The 14,776-nt window shown below is 38.0% G+C and overlaps 1 protein-coding gene, 1 long non-coding RNA gene and 1 pseudogene across 2 annotated transcripts; 1 reads left to right on the top strand and 2 right to left on the bottom strand.

Moving 5' to 3' along the window:
- Positions 1 to 1,793: 1,793 nt before the first annotated feature.
- Positions 1,794 to 8,136, top strand: LOC139984161 (uncharacterized). The gene is made up of 3 exons (XM_071997929.1): positions 1,794 to 2,408; positions 5,896 to 6,007; positions 6,917 to 8,136. The coding sequence occupies exons 1-3, from the start codon at positions 2,122 to 2,124 to the stop codon at positions 7,448 to 7,450; spliced, it is 933 nt and encodes a 310-aa protein (XP_071854030.1). The 5' UTR covers positions 1,794 to 2,121; the 3' UTR covers positions 7,451 to 8,136.
- LOC139984171 (uncharacterized) lies at positions 8,117 to 13,996 on the bottom strand. The gene is made up of 2 exons (XR_011798961.1): positions 10,144 to 13,996; positions 8,117 to 9,729 (listed from the first exon to the last, which is right to left on the bottom strand). It is a non-coding gene; the product is annotated as an uncharacterized lncRNA (long non-coding RNA).
- On the bottom strand, positions 13,566 to 13,726 carry LOC139957880 (U2 spliceosomal RNA; annotated as a pseudogene).
- Positions 13,997 to 14,776: the final 780 nt, after the last annotated feature.

Genomic DNA, 14,776 nt, shown 5'->3' with positions numbered 1-14,776 from the left:
CGATAAGGAACTGAAACGTACTTTGTTTGCATGTTATTACACAAAACAAGATTCTTTACCACATTATTTTGAATGCAGACATTCACTTGTCTTGTTAAGATAACTTACTATAAAAGCACTTTCAGCTGCTGAAGAGTTTTCTAATATAATTTATAAACTATAGGCCTACTCTATACAAACAGATTCGTAACTCTGACAGACGTTTCGTCCGCAGCCTTGTTAAAGGAGGTCATTCTGGACTTGGCATTTTAGTCAACCGTGTGTGGGATAGCATTACCAGATATGAACTCCCTATTATTATGTTTGAGGTAATCTGGTGAAATATATACCATGTGTAGCTTTCTAGTGATTTCTGAATACCCCTTTATGGTACTCCTCAACGGGAGAGTTTAGCGTTTAGTCTTCCTGCTGATCCGGAACACCCGAAATATTTCTGTTTCTCTACCTGTTCGAATTTGGTCGATTACACCTTGAAGGTAAAAATGTTAATTTTCCTTCGACATATAGGCTTAATAGCTGTAAAGATTGGCCCTACATATGAGATATTATAGTGCACGTTCCCCAACAACTGTTGCTAGATTGACTTTGGGCTTGCGGGCGCCAACCGAAGGACTGCACTGACCCACCCCTGATCGTCAGTGGGGGGAAATGGTTCAATCGGGGATTTTGCCTTCAGGTGGGTGAACCCCTACCCCGTTTTCAACCTCACACAAAATATATATTAGTAAAACCTTATATTTAGGGCTACTTATATAGGCCTAGCTTAGAGTCTAAACATGCCTCAGAATGAACCACGTGACTTCTATTCTTATTTCAATGAAATTTCAAACCTTCTTTCATAGGAGACGGCTTTATAATGCATTCCCCTCCTTTATACCATTATTCATCCGCCTCTGGCATTTCCACAAACATACAGGCCCCTACCTAACTCAGTCGAGAAATGTATTTGAGATTGTTATTACTTCTCAGCGCAATACTTAAAACATATCTTGTTAACCTGTAGATCTCCTGCTCCTGTGTTCCAAATCTCATAAACGAAGGAACAGTTTACGTGACATACTGAAGTGGTGTTATCAATGGCTCTTACACTGTCAAAGGTTTGCGTAAATTAAAGGTGAAATGCAGACGTAATATTACTGTGGAACGCCGTTTGTACATTGAAACAGTTTCTGAAGTCTAAATTAAGGGAAACGTTATATAGCATGTGCACTCATCGGTAGATAACGTTCATTGCCCTTTTCGTGAAATAACAGAACGTTTTGAAGGTGAAAGTACATTTATAAAGTAAATTAACTATTCGTTGTACAATAACAGTTGAACGCAATTTTAATATGCATAACCTTAAGTAAGAATATTCTGTATTTAATTGTAGATACAATGACTGAACACCCGTTACTTTATTAATGCACAAAGAATTAAACATCTGGAGTTGAATAATTGATGAGACTACTAAGAAAATTAAATAAGAAACCTGGTGGAATAGAAGTGCCCTAAGAGCAAGGGAAAGAGTCAAAACTAAAAAGGATGTATTTAAGAGCTGAAGAACTAGAGACAGCAAAGGTCACCTACCCGTCTGCCCCAATATGTATCCAGAATCTTTACAAAACCAAGCTACAGTAAACTGGAAAATACTTTTCAAGAAAAATCACCTAGGAAAGAACCTAGGCACGAAAAACCGAACAACGAATAGACTGATCCGCTCTGAACCCAGTCCCCTTGCATCGAAACATCACCGCTGGATGTGTAAGGGGAACATAATGCTACACATCATCTTAGCCAGAAGGCCGAGAAAGACATGATACTGTTGTAATAAAACTACACCATGGCAAAATCATACTATGGAACAGATGCCCAGTGAACCGTACGAGTCCTACCTTTTTCAATGAAACCAAAAGTAATAAAGGACTTCAACGATGACACGTCAGAACCGGCACATAATAGCTTTGTCAAATACTGTGTGAAGTTTGTGTTGTTCATATCAGCTGTTCTGGCGAAAACCACAACAGTACATGCAGACTATATGATGGCACTAAAGTCGACACCATGTAATAACTAACATCGGTCAAAGCATGACTTTACGCATAGTTCTTTGTGGTACCGAAAGCGACACTTGACACAGAAATGGCGCACCAAAGTGAGATACCGTTGAACCGTATTTTTCTGTGGGCTTCCCCAAGGAGTATATCAACCGCTTTCGAAAAATGTGTAACACAAATGGAGGGTGCTATGGTCTGGCACGAGCCATATTGCTCAATTTACTTTAATCGTGTATTCCAAAATCCGGAGACTTTCGTCAAATTTCCCAGGATGAAGGCTTTAGGGAGTCAGTTTCAGAAAGCTGTGAAAATGTTTGATTCCGTGAAAGGCCAATACGAAGGTGGGAATTTGGAGAGAGCAGAAAACTTTACGTAAGTCGCTGAAGAAGAAAATTAGATTTACCTCCCTTAAATTATATACGTTATATACTTACTATAAGTGTAGTGGCTTCTAGCTTTCATTGAGTTGGCTGGAAAGTAGTTCAACTTGTCCATGGGTTAAGTTTAATACATAACTTCAATGCTATGCATAGTATAGGCTATCTCTAGTTTAGGGTGGAAACAGAAACATTTTAATTTTCAGCGTCTTAAATTGTCATGAAGATAATCACCCACGTATAAACGTTTTGGGAAAATGGTTGTACTTAGTTTTTTCTTGAGATAAAACTGAGTAGATACTTAGTGAAAATTATCTTGCTTTGGCTAGTATAGTCATAATATGTTGAGCAATGTTATGTACACAAATTGATTTCAAAATCTAGATAACCGGAAAGAGATCAGGGCCGCGTTGTATTAATTTGAAGGGGTGGGGTGGGGGCGGGGAGCTGCGTTAGATGCATTGCGTGCCTTAGAATTTCTTCTCTTGAAACTGCTTTTTATAACTGTTGAAAACAAATATATTTGCTCGCATTCATGCAGATGACGTATTATACTTTACTTGAGCCTGACTGCCCAGGGCAATAAAACCATAAAAGGAAGCGCACACATAGAATAAGGTTAGTGGCTTCTAGCTTTCATTGAGTTCACTGGAAAGTGGTACAACTTGTCCACGAGGTACCTTAAATACATCATTTTCTTCAATGCCGTGCTAGTAGTGTAGGCTATCTCTAGTTAAGTGTGAAAACAGAAACGTTTGAATTTTCAGCGTCTTAAATTGTCATGAAGATAATGAACCACGTATACACGTTTCCCTGCTTCCCAAACGATTCATATTTTTAAACTCATGAATCAGGGCAATCAAACCGAAAAAGTAAGCACACACACATATCAATTAGATAAGCTTCACTGAAAAGGAACACAAAAGTTATTGGACCTGAAATGTCAGTAAAAGGAAGTAAAATTGAATCAAATGCACTAGTATATACACATAGCTATTTCTTAAGCTAGAAAATGACCAACGATTGAAAAATTGAAGAAACATTGTCCGAAATCATGACTGCACAACGCACCAAAGTGAGCATATTCTCAACAGGGAGCATTTCCTTGGTCATTTGAAGAAAGCGATCAGAGATAAAAACATGTGTGCTTATCCCTGACCTTTACTTGCTCTGTTGGCAGTCACTTTTTTACCATTTCCATTTAGTCAATAAGTTACTTTGGCTTATTCTTGACCAAGGCTGGAGATGGAAGAACCTCTTCCATATGGTCTCAAATATCTACCTGCATGTTTGGAAGAGTTGCTCGTGTAAGCCATTGTTGGACCCCGATGAGAAGCTAACGAAATATGCTACCTTAGCTTTCAGTAACGTTATAGATTTACATAGATATTCCTATATATATATATATATATATATATGAAAACGATAAGGAACTGAAACGTACTTTGTTTGCATGTTATTACACAAAACAAGATTCTTTACCACATTTTTTGAATGCAGACATTCACTATATCTTGTTACGATAACTTGTTACGATAAAAGCAGTTTCAGCAGCTGAACAGTTTTCTAAAAAAAATTCATGCACTATAATCTATGCAAGCAGATTCGTTCTCAGCCTTGTTATGGGAGGTAATTCTGGACTTGGCATCTAATAAGCCGTTGGTGAGATAGCATTGCCAGATATGAACTCCATATATATATATGTTTGAGGTAACTCTCCTGAAATATATGCTATGTTTAGCATTCAAGTGATTTATGGATACCCGTTATTATGGTAACTTTCAACGGGAGGGTTTGAGCTTTAGTCTTCCTGCTGACCCCACCCACACGGAATATTTATATGTTTCTTCACCTGTTTGAACTTGCTCGATTACACCTTGAATGTAAAGCGTGAACTATGGAAACCTCCGAACGGAATATTGCGCGTGCCTGGTAAATGAAGAAGTCACAGAAGAAGGTGCTTGACCGGCCCAGAGCAGCTCCTGTTTGGCAGCCTTTGAAGGCAGCTCCTGGTGGCAAGTCACTAGCTGCAATGATATATTATTAATGGTGGTCCGTGAAATAATGCAACTTCACTTCTGGTGTCGCTAAGGTAATTTTTTTCTTACCGACTAGTGTCATGTCCCTCAGAAAGTTGTTCGGTTTATCGGGCCTGTTTTAATTGTAGCAGGCAATTGATAAATATGCAATGTTTTATTAAACTTGACCTCTGTACAGTGGTTCGTTGTTTTTAAGTTCGCAAATATACATTAGATATGTTACTCCATGATACAATGTACACTCTTGCTTGAGTTTATAGAAAAGGAAGTTGTCAAAATCTGCATTCCCGTAATTAAGACATCTGTAGACCGGTACTATCATTTTAGAACACTATATGAAACAAAGTGGCACTAAGCTTCTCATACGGTTTCATCCGTACCATAGATAACGAAGTCTCAAATTGCGGTTTAAAGCAGTATGTTCTGTCCCCATTTCATGAAATATATTAAGTTCAAATTCGTGAGTTATGGAGTAAGTTCACACAAAAAGAATTTCATAATTTTTTTTTTAATATTGAATGTACTCTCTGCAATAATTCAATATTGTGAAGTAAAATAACGCAAATATCAATATTTGCGGAGATTTCAGAGATGGTTTAAATGCATGCTCAAGCACTGTCAATTAGCGTCCCGCCTAGTCTGCGATTTTTTAGAGAGCCAAAGAGCGTTTGTTACTTTTTTTATGTTCCAAGGATGATGAAAAAGGACGCAACGCGAGATGATAATGTTCTGTAATATAGTAGGCTTCTTCTCTCTTCTGCCAGTGGCGGAGCGTCCATACAGTCAGGGCGGATGCCCCCCTCCCCCCTGACGGACTCAAATGGACTGCTGGCGCCCTTTTCAGCTCTTTACCACTTTTTACTTATTCGTGATTATTGACATTTTTATAGTCCTCTCATCTACTTATTGACATTTGTCACATTTTGTTGGTGTAATTTGGCGATGACACCTATTTATTCTTAGTTTATCTTTACTCAAAAAAATTCTGTACGTTACGCGCCAACCAGAGGTGGCGCTCCGCTTAGATAGTGTCCAGAGCCGTATATAGCAGGCTGATAGTGTCGATGGCGCCCCTACAAGCGATTCTCGCCCCCCTGACCAAAACCCCCTAGCTCCGCCACTGTCTACTGCTACCAGGATGTGAATGAACACAGAAACAAACAACTCTGTAAGTATGGTGATGTATCGTGTGACCCTTAATATGACTAACTTTTAACTTACCAGGAAATACAACAGTGAGAGGAGGTGAGAAACAGGACTATTTTGCTGTGTCGCTAGGGGTGTTTAATAAACATGTGATACAACCGCCCTTTGACAGCGATCTATTACCATCTGAATAAAGGCATTTCTCGTGATTAATGTTAACTTCCAAAACAGTCAACACTGATCGATTGACCCTGATATTTTGTCCTCATAATTTTTCTTCTTAATTATGCTTTGCAGTTACGAGTATATAAAAGAACAGTTGGAGAAACCCTTGGATGAAGGCAAGAAATTTCTACTGATCAAAGATATGGCACTTGGCATTGATGGAAATTACGATTTACTGCCAAAGGTAACCAATTATAAACTAAAGAAATTGATTTTAGAACTGTTCATGTCTTTTTCTTTTGTTCCTTCCTCGCACATACATATCGTTAGCCGTTATACCATTAAGACTGTTCGATTGACATATAATCTAGAGAGGTACACATCTCATACCGAACCTTTTGGTTATAAGACCAAAAAGACGAAAATTCTGGATACCAGTCGTCAGACATTCAGCAAGTTTAAACAGTCCAATTTCTACCACTTTTACACACAGTACCCACGTGATTTTTGTCGTTTCACTCTAACCAATATATAAAACCTGTCAGTTTTGCTCGTAGAGCTAAAGAAAGCTTATTTTTTCCGGTTTCAAAGACTTTGGTCTCTGTTAATCACGAGTGGTAACTACTATTATTTGTCACTCATATTCATTCATGCGTGAAACATATTGGAGATGATCTTATTTCTTGAATTTCGTTTGATTTTTATTTAAGGATATTAGGTTATATATGTATGCAGACTTCTACGTTTCAATTTAATGTGAAAATATACTGTGCAAACTGCGTTGTAGCGAGCCATGACAAGTATTACAATCAATGCAAATGTAAAGTGACTAGAATATTTTCAATTACTTGAACAGATTTAAGAAAGTCACGGGTAATGACTCGACCGGACCTTTAACTGCAATGACTCGTTACACATCTACGTATTTGACCCATATTTCATCAAGTTACTCAAAAGATTATCGGCACCTTATCAAATCAACTTAAAGCAACATGTTTTTCGTTTATTGGTAGATTTGCGAAGAATTCGTTAGTCAAGTTACTTAAAACTTTTTCACAGTTCTTTAAGAAGTAGTGAAGAATCATGATAGACGGTGCTAGTAGTTGCCCTTATTTTCTTACTTTAGTTATTTGTTGTTGTTTTTTATCTTCAGGGGCCGTTCAGACATACCTTTCTTATTCGTCATCCAAACCGTACATCACTTTCGGTGAGAAAACTTGTAGCTCATGTTTACGAATACGAAGGGGATTTGGATAAATTTGTCGAAATGCAAAAAGGACATCCGTTCATGTCGTGGGATATGCTCTCCGTGGATCCACTCTACAACCTGTACAAGTATGTCAAGGAAAACATCGACCCGAATCCAGTGGTGATAGATGCAGACGATCTTCAAAACCACCCGGATAAAATCCTCAAAAAATACTGCGAGGCGGTTGGCATCCCATGGGACGACAAGTACCTTACGTGGAACGCCAGCGATGAGTTTTTAAAATACATGCACGGTGCCGTTGAACAGATAATCTTGGGCAAGATTCAAGGCGTTTACGATAGGGCCTTTGGATCGACCCAATTTTATCGTTCAGATGGAAAACCGCCGATTGAAATTCCTGAAGTATGTAGAATGTATGCGGATGAGTTTCGAGAGGGTTACAAGGTCATGTATGAAAACAGACTAAAGCCAGAATAAAGACTGCTGTATTCCATCAGTTGAATTTCGTATACTGCTTGAAATATGGTTATAGATCATAACATAAGAAATTAAATTAAAGGTGAAATGCTAACGTAATATTACGGCGGCACGCCTTTTGTACATTGTAACAGTTTTCTGAAGGCTAAAATAAAGGGAAACGTTATATAGCATGTGTACTCATCGGTGGTTAACGTTCATTGCCCTTTTCGTGAAATAACAGAACGTTTTGAAGGTGATAGTACCTTTATACACTCAATTAACTATTCTTTGTACAATAACAGTTGAACGCAATTTTAATATGCATAACCTTAAGTAAGAATAGTTTTTATTTAATTGTAGACATAATGACTGAACACCCGTTACTTAATTAATTCACAATTACACTTTACAAAAGTTTGTATCATTTACCAGACATCGGGACACTGTCAATTTGTATATTTATTGTAAAGGTGTTACAACACTGTGTGGGTTATATTCTCGTTAGATGATGTAAGTGCCTACGTTTACCATATGTGTATCTAATTAGTCATGTAGGTTAGTAGAAATATTACATTTGATATGAATGCATGTGTTTATTACGTGAAAACTGTTAGCTGTCTGTGCTCAAATTAAAGTGACAGTCACAAGTATCGCAAATATACAAAGTTGGATTTCATATCTAACTAATCGCATAGATAATTACATGCCCAGGTATCCACGAGCCTGTTGTGTTACCGAATAATGAAAAATAAGTAAACAAGAAGGATGTGGTTACTCAAACCAACGATTAAAAAAAAAATCATCCCAATAAAAGATAGCGGAGTTGTTATTCCACCGAAAATAACGACGTGAATTCACTACTTCAACGTAAATGTTTAAACGTAGCACCGTTTTTGACAAACCGCTGTAAGTTCCGTCTCAGCGCAAGCGTCTTGGCTGTAGGTGATCTATACTGTAAAGAAATACTTTCTGTTTTAACAGCGGTAAATAGACATATATAGCTATAGGTAACCAAACATTGATCACTTCTTTTTCAAAGTCAAAAACGCCCTAAATTCATTTTTTGGGCGTAACGGTGTCTGACACAACTCCGCAGTGTCTGAGGATATTGTGCTGCGTCAGCAAATTCAGGTATGACATTTTATCGAGTTCAAGAAGGTGTTTGCGCGTCATAGGTTGTAGCCGTGATAATGCTTGCATGCATAAATATCTTGTATGTATCATGCGTGACTGACCAATTAAACTAATGTGCGCACAGTTTGTTTGAAGAAATTATTAAGTCTCACATCGAGTTATGTCCACAAAGTCAATCCACAAATCGGGTCTGTAAAAACCGATTCTGTCTTTGGTCTATAGCATAACTGCACACTAAAAGGTCATTGCCTATGCAAAAAACAGACCTATATTTAATTACGGAATCATGCTATGAAAATACTACCTGCACACATAGGCTATACACAATGTAGCTAAATTGGCCATGTCACTGTCATTAAAATATCACATTGTTATCTATTTGGGCGATTTTCCACGATCAGTTTTCTCGTGTTATAATCTGCCACGTATACATAACATATATATATATATATATATGTATATATATATATATATATATATATATATATATATATATATATATATATATATATATATATATATATATATAGAATTATAATATTATTCACAATACTGCACATTGTAAGTTAAAAACATGCTCCATATACAGTTGTTAAATTAGATCTACTTATTTGTGTATTTCTGTTATATCTGATCAATAAATCTATAGTAGGCCTACAATATGTCGCTAACTTAATGAACCTAGCTGGGGTTACTACCTACATTTGAAGAGTTCATGAGTTGTATATTGTCACAAATGACAAATAGTGACCCTTTCTAGAAAGTAACGCTCAATTGATAATCAAGAAACCACGCAAACACTCTGCTTTTAATTCTCATGGATTTATTTGCACGAGATATTTCAATGATTATTGGTAAAAGAAAATATAAAAGAAATGCATATATGAAAATAACTACACCCCCTTGGATACTTATCCAGTGAATCCTACCCCCTTTTTGCTAACTGACACTGTTATAGTACGCTTTATGACAGACTTCAGAAGATCACCGCCCACAAGGTAGTCGCTATAGGCGGAGTCAAACCATTCAGCTTTTGGCACGTGTCAAAGGTAGGATACCTGTATCCGGCGTCTTAAAAGTGTGGACCAGACCACATCTATTGGCACGGAAGAATACCCCCGTGACCCCAGGCAGTTAGTTTTGGAGTCACCAAAAATAAAACCCTGTAGACAAACAGAGGAACAAAACCATTCCTAATATTTGTTTTAAACATACGGTCAATTTCCAGAAGCAAAACTACGATTGATTTATCGCAACTTATAAGGGACATTTTAACTCTCACTCCTTACGAGACACATTAACGTAAACATGATACAGCATTTCCTTCGCTTTCTAAAGATAATCTTACAAATTTTTCAGAATAAACCAATTATGCGACAAAATGAAACTAACTCTCGTTAAATGTATTAGTCTCAGCATTTCTACTAGTTATTCGACCACTTTTAAGAATTTCGTTTCAAATCAAGCACTTTGGATCATACAGTTTACTTACAAATAAATTTACGAAATGATGACACTCCCTCATTTAATGTGGTCCTAGAATATACCAATTTTACATTAATACTTAGAATACTCACAGATTATTGGGGGTCGCCTGCCCGTAATCTGGTTTACTATACAGCAACCTCCGCTTGTCACACTAAACGAATAAAGCACGTGCGTCGAGAATATACGGTATTGTAGCGGCTTGTTCTCAATAACAAGTATACGCAAAATTGTCCTCAGTGACAATATTATACTAACAAAATTTAAGACCTCATTGCCTTTTTATGAATATGCTAACTCCCGTTCTCAATAACGGAGAAACTACCTCTCTGCCCGACGTGATATCGTTACCAGATGGAATGCAACTGACTAACTTTCCTGTACCCCACCCTAACATCAACTTTGCAACAACAAAAAAACACGAATCTAATATGACGTAACGGCTCTTACAATTTGTAAGCCCAGGTATTCCGATATATCTCGGTGAAACATACCAACAATAAGGAGCCGAGAAACCCGGAATTTAGTTACTCGTTATATGCGATACAGGTGCTCCAATGCACACAGTGAAGCATATCAACACCAGGAATTTTGCATCCACTTATGTGACATATATCAATTGTTTGAAATGCTAACCCTCCTGCATCAATGGTTCTAATAGCCTTCCCGTGAGCCAAATCCGGTCCGCGAAAGATTTCGGTTTTTACCCACAAACACGCGTCTCATAGAACTATATTAATTTGGTAAATTGTCATTAAATAAAGGACTTTGGTCTAGGCACCCTTCCTCCTACCATGTGCGTTGCTCAGTCTGGGTAAAGTCAGGGGTGGTGGTTCCCTCTTGCCCTAAGCCCAATCAATGTTTCTCGCTGGCCCTCGTAGAAGATCAATTGAGACCCCGATCCTAGAATGCCTGCTTCGACGTTGAAGAAATGCTACTCGCCCACTTCCACGATGTTAAACACGATGTATAAAGAGCTCCTGAGGTCTTGACATATCGCCCCCAGCACGTACCAATCTCGTGATAAGCACGGCATTCGTCGTGACACATCCTGAACAGATCGTGCTTGTTGGCGAACAGCCCAAAAGTTTTAAGCATGCTCAGAACTTTTAGCGACATCCTGTGTCAGCTAAATATGCACTTGTTGTGTTCGTGATACATCGTGCTGTGTTCGTGATACGTCGTGTTTGACACGTGTTGCTCGTGCAGTGCACGCGATCCCCTCGTTGAACGATTTTCGGTACGTACATAATACGAGGTATTCACGATGTACACGATTAGTACGAGCTAAACACGAGGTCAGTACGTTGATAAATAAGCAGAATACGTCCTTCACACGTCCTTTACTAGACTTCAACTCGAGTTTACTACAAGTTTACTACGAGCTTAGTGCGTGCCTGTCATGATAATCACGTGCTCAACAAGTGATTATCACGAGCTCATTTCAATGGCGTGGAAATGGTCACGTGGTAATAACCAGACTCTCGTCGCCCCTACCACCAGTGTGAAGCAAGTGTTCAGCGAGTTTCATCATAACAGCAGATTCACACCGCATCAGTAGAACTATGCCACCCAAGATAAGGGGGCGCGGGGGACCCTGGGGGCCAAGCTTCTTCCCCAGTTACGCAGGAGCCCAAGGAAGAGCCAATTTTGGCCCGTTGAAAGACCGGGTCCGCAGAGAACGTATCGAAAACGTATATATCGTTCCTTGGTCGTGTTGAGCGCGTAGAGAGCGTACTAAGCTTGTATTAAGGTCGTATTAAGGTCGTTTAAAGGTCGTGCTTTCTCGTAGTCAAAACGTGCATGCTCGTGGTAGGCTCGAACACAGTTCGTACTGTACCCTTGGTGAACTCGTGCTTTACTAGTAGCACAGATTAGATGTGCAGGAATTTCTTGGATTCTCTTAGTGACTACGATCAACCAGAGCTCGTTATACATCGTGTTTAACATCGTGGAAGTGGGCGAGTAGCATAACAGTCAAATGTCATCACGCACCCACGAGTCGTTTTCGGTTATTGTTTGGATCCTCAAACCTTTCTCTTTTTTCTCTGATTAGATTTACTGGAATATTGACCAAAACATAGTACGCTCGTTATTATGACGAAGGCTAACGGTCAATTTATGGTAAAGTCGAATGTTATTTGTTTACGGCCTTTGTTCAACACAAACGCAACATTTAAGACACACGCTCGCACTAGCAAACATGAACACTCGTAAAATTGTTTACAGCAATGACTTAAAAGTATCTCGAATTTAACTGGTTTACGTCGAGTTTACAACACAAGTTGACATCATGGAATTTTGTTTTTGCTTGAACGCCTACATATCATATATAGTTTTAATATGCACCCTCATTTTATGATAACGTATATTGTAAACATGATAAGGAACTTACACAAATTTATTTTATTCTATGGAATTTAAATTTGAACCAATTATGTCATGCATACAACTCACGTTGTATCTTACACAGAGATCGTTTAGTATTTAATCAACAGTTTAAATATCAAACGTTCGTAGGAAAGTAATGTTAATTATAATTTGACTTCTAAAAAATGCGTGTAGGCCTATATGTTTGTACACCCCAAAAGTATATATTTACACAATATCATTTGTGTCTACAACATTACCAATTTAGACTATGCAATTAACGTAATATATAATTCTATAGGTTTTTATAAATGAAACCTACTTATGAAGTATAGTTTATGCTTCTATTCACTTCACAAAATGTCGTCGACATGACACTTTGATTGACAAACTGGTTAGTATGAATCATTTGCATGACGTTAACTGAAACTTTCTATTGAAAAAGAAGAACTTTTTACAAAATTAGTTGTTTTTAATCAAAATCAATTCAAAAACTTCGTTCTGTGTTAGGTGAGGTGAATATGTGGTGACCGAAGGTGAGGTATAACCATATTATGTTTAATAAAGTATAGCATATTCGATTATATTTCCATCTATCAATCAATCGTAATAATGAAATTTACAATGAGGTCAGGTTAGTCTATAATAACGAGAATAAACATACTGATATTACATAACATCACAGAGGTCTTAAATCACAAACAGTAGTACATGTGAAAATATACATGAATAATTGAGGAGACTACTAAGAAAGTTTAATAAGAAACCTGGTGGAATAGAAAAGCCCGAAGAGCAAGGAAAAAAGAGTCAAAAGTAAAAAAAAAAAAAGATGTATTTAAGAGCTGACACCCACCCTGTCCACCCCAATATATATCCCAAATCTTTACAAAATCACGCTACAGTGAACTAGGGAAAACCTGGGCACGAAAAACCAAACAACGTACCGACTGTTCCGCTCTAAACCCAGTCCCCTCGCATCGAGACTGTGACGATGTGATCATCTTTAGATGTGTATCACGATTCCTCTAGAAGGGGAACATAATACTACATATGATCTTAGCCGAAAGACTGAGAAGCGATACTTCACATGATCTTAGATAACAGGCCGAGAAGCGATATTTACACATGATCTTAGCAAAAAGGCAGAGAATCGATACTACACGTCATCTTAGCTAAAGGCACAGAAGCGATACTTCACATGATCTTAGCTAAAAGGCAGAGAAACGATCGTAATTCACATGATCTTAGCAAAAAGGCAGAGAATCGATACTACACATGATCTTAGCCAAAAGGCCGAGAATCGATACTACACGTCGTCTTAGCTAAAGGCACAGAAGCGATACTTCACATGATCTTAGCTAAAAGGCAGAGAAACGATCGTAATTCACATGATCTTAGCAAAAAGGCCGAGAAGCGATACTACACATGATCTTAGCCAAAAGGCCGAGAATCGATACTACACGTCATCTTAGCTAAAGGCACAGAAGCGATACTTCACATGATCTTAGCTAAAAGGCAGAGAAACGATCGTAATTCACATGATCTTAGCAAAAAGGCCGATAATCGATACTACACATGATCTTAGCCAAAAGGCCGATAATCGATACTACATAGGAACTTAGCCAAAAGGCCGATAATCGATACTACACATGATCTTAGCCAAAAGGCCGATAATCGATACTACATAGGAACTTAGCCAAAAGGCCGATAATCGATACTACACATGATCTTAGCCAAAAGGCCGATAATCGATACTACATAGGAACTTAGCCAAAAGGACGATAATCGATACTACACATGATCTTAGCCAAAAGGCCGATAATCGATACTACATAGGAACTTAGCCAAAAGGACGATAATCGATACTACACATGATCTTAGCCAAAAGGCCGAGGAGCGATACTACACGTCATTTTAGCTAAAAGGCCGAGAAAAGTTGCTTCACATGATCTTAGCTGAAAGGCTGAGTATATATATTGCACATTATCATAGCCAAAAGGCCGAGAATCGATACTAAACGTCATCTTAGCCAAAGGCCGAGAAGCGATACTACTCTCTTAAAATGAGAGACTGAAATTTCAGTCCAATCGACTGAAATTTCAGTCTAATGATGGATGGGATAAGGGATCAGACTACTTAGACTGAATTCCAGTCTGAAATGTAAAGACTGAAGGTCAGTCTTAATTAGACTAAATACTCTTCAGTCTAATAGACTGAAAATCAAACCACTTTAGACTGAACAGTCAGCAGTTTAGACTGATTTATTGCAGCACCAGTCTTAATAAGATTGAATACTTTCAGTCTATTAGACTGATATCAGACTGAACAGTCGGTCCTTTAGACTGAATTATTACA

Source organism: Apostichopus japonicus, chromosome 2, assembly GCF_037975245.1.
Source record: "Apostichopus japonicus isolate 1M-3 chromosome 2, ASM3797524v1, whole genome shotgun sequence".
Taxonomy (NCBI): domain Eukaryota; kingdom Metazoa; phylum Echinodermata; class Holothuroidea; order Aspidochirotida; family Stichopodidae; genus Apostichopus; species Apostichopus japonicus.
This window is presented reverse-complemented; position numbering and strand designations above follow the sequence as displayed.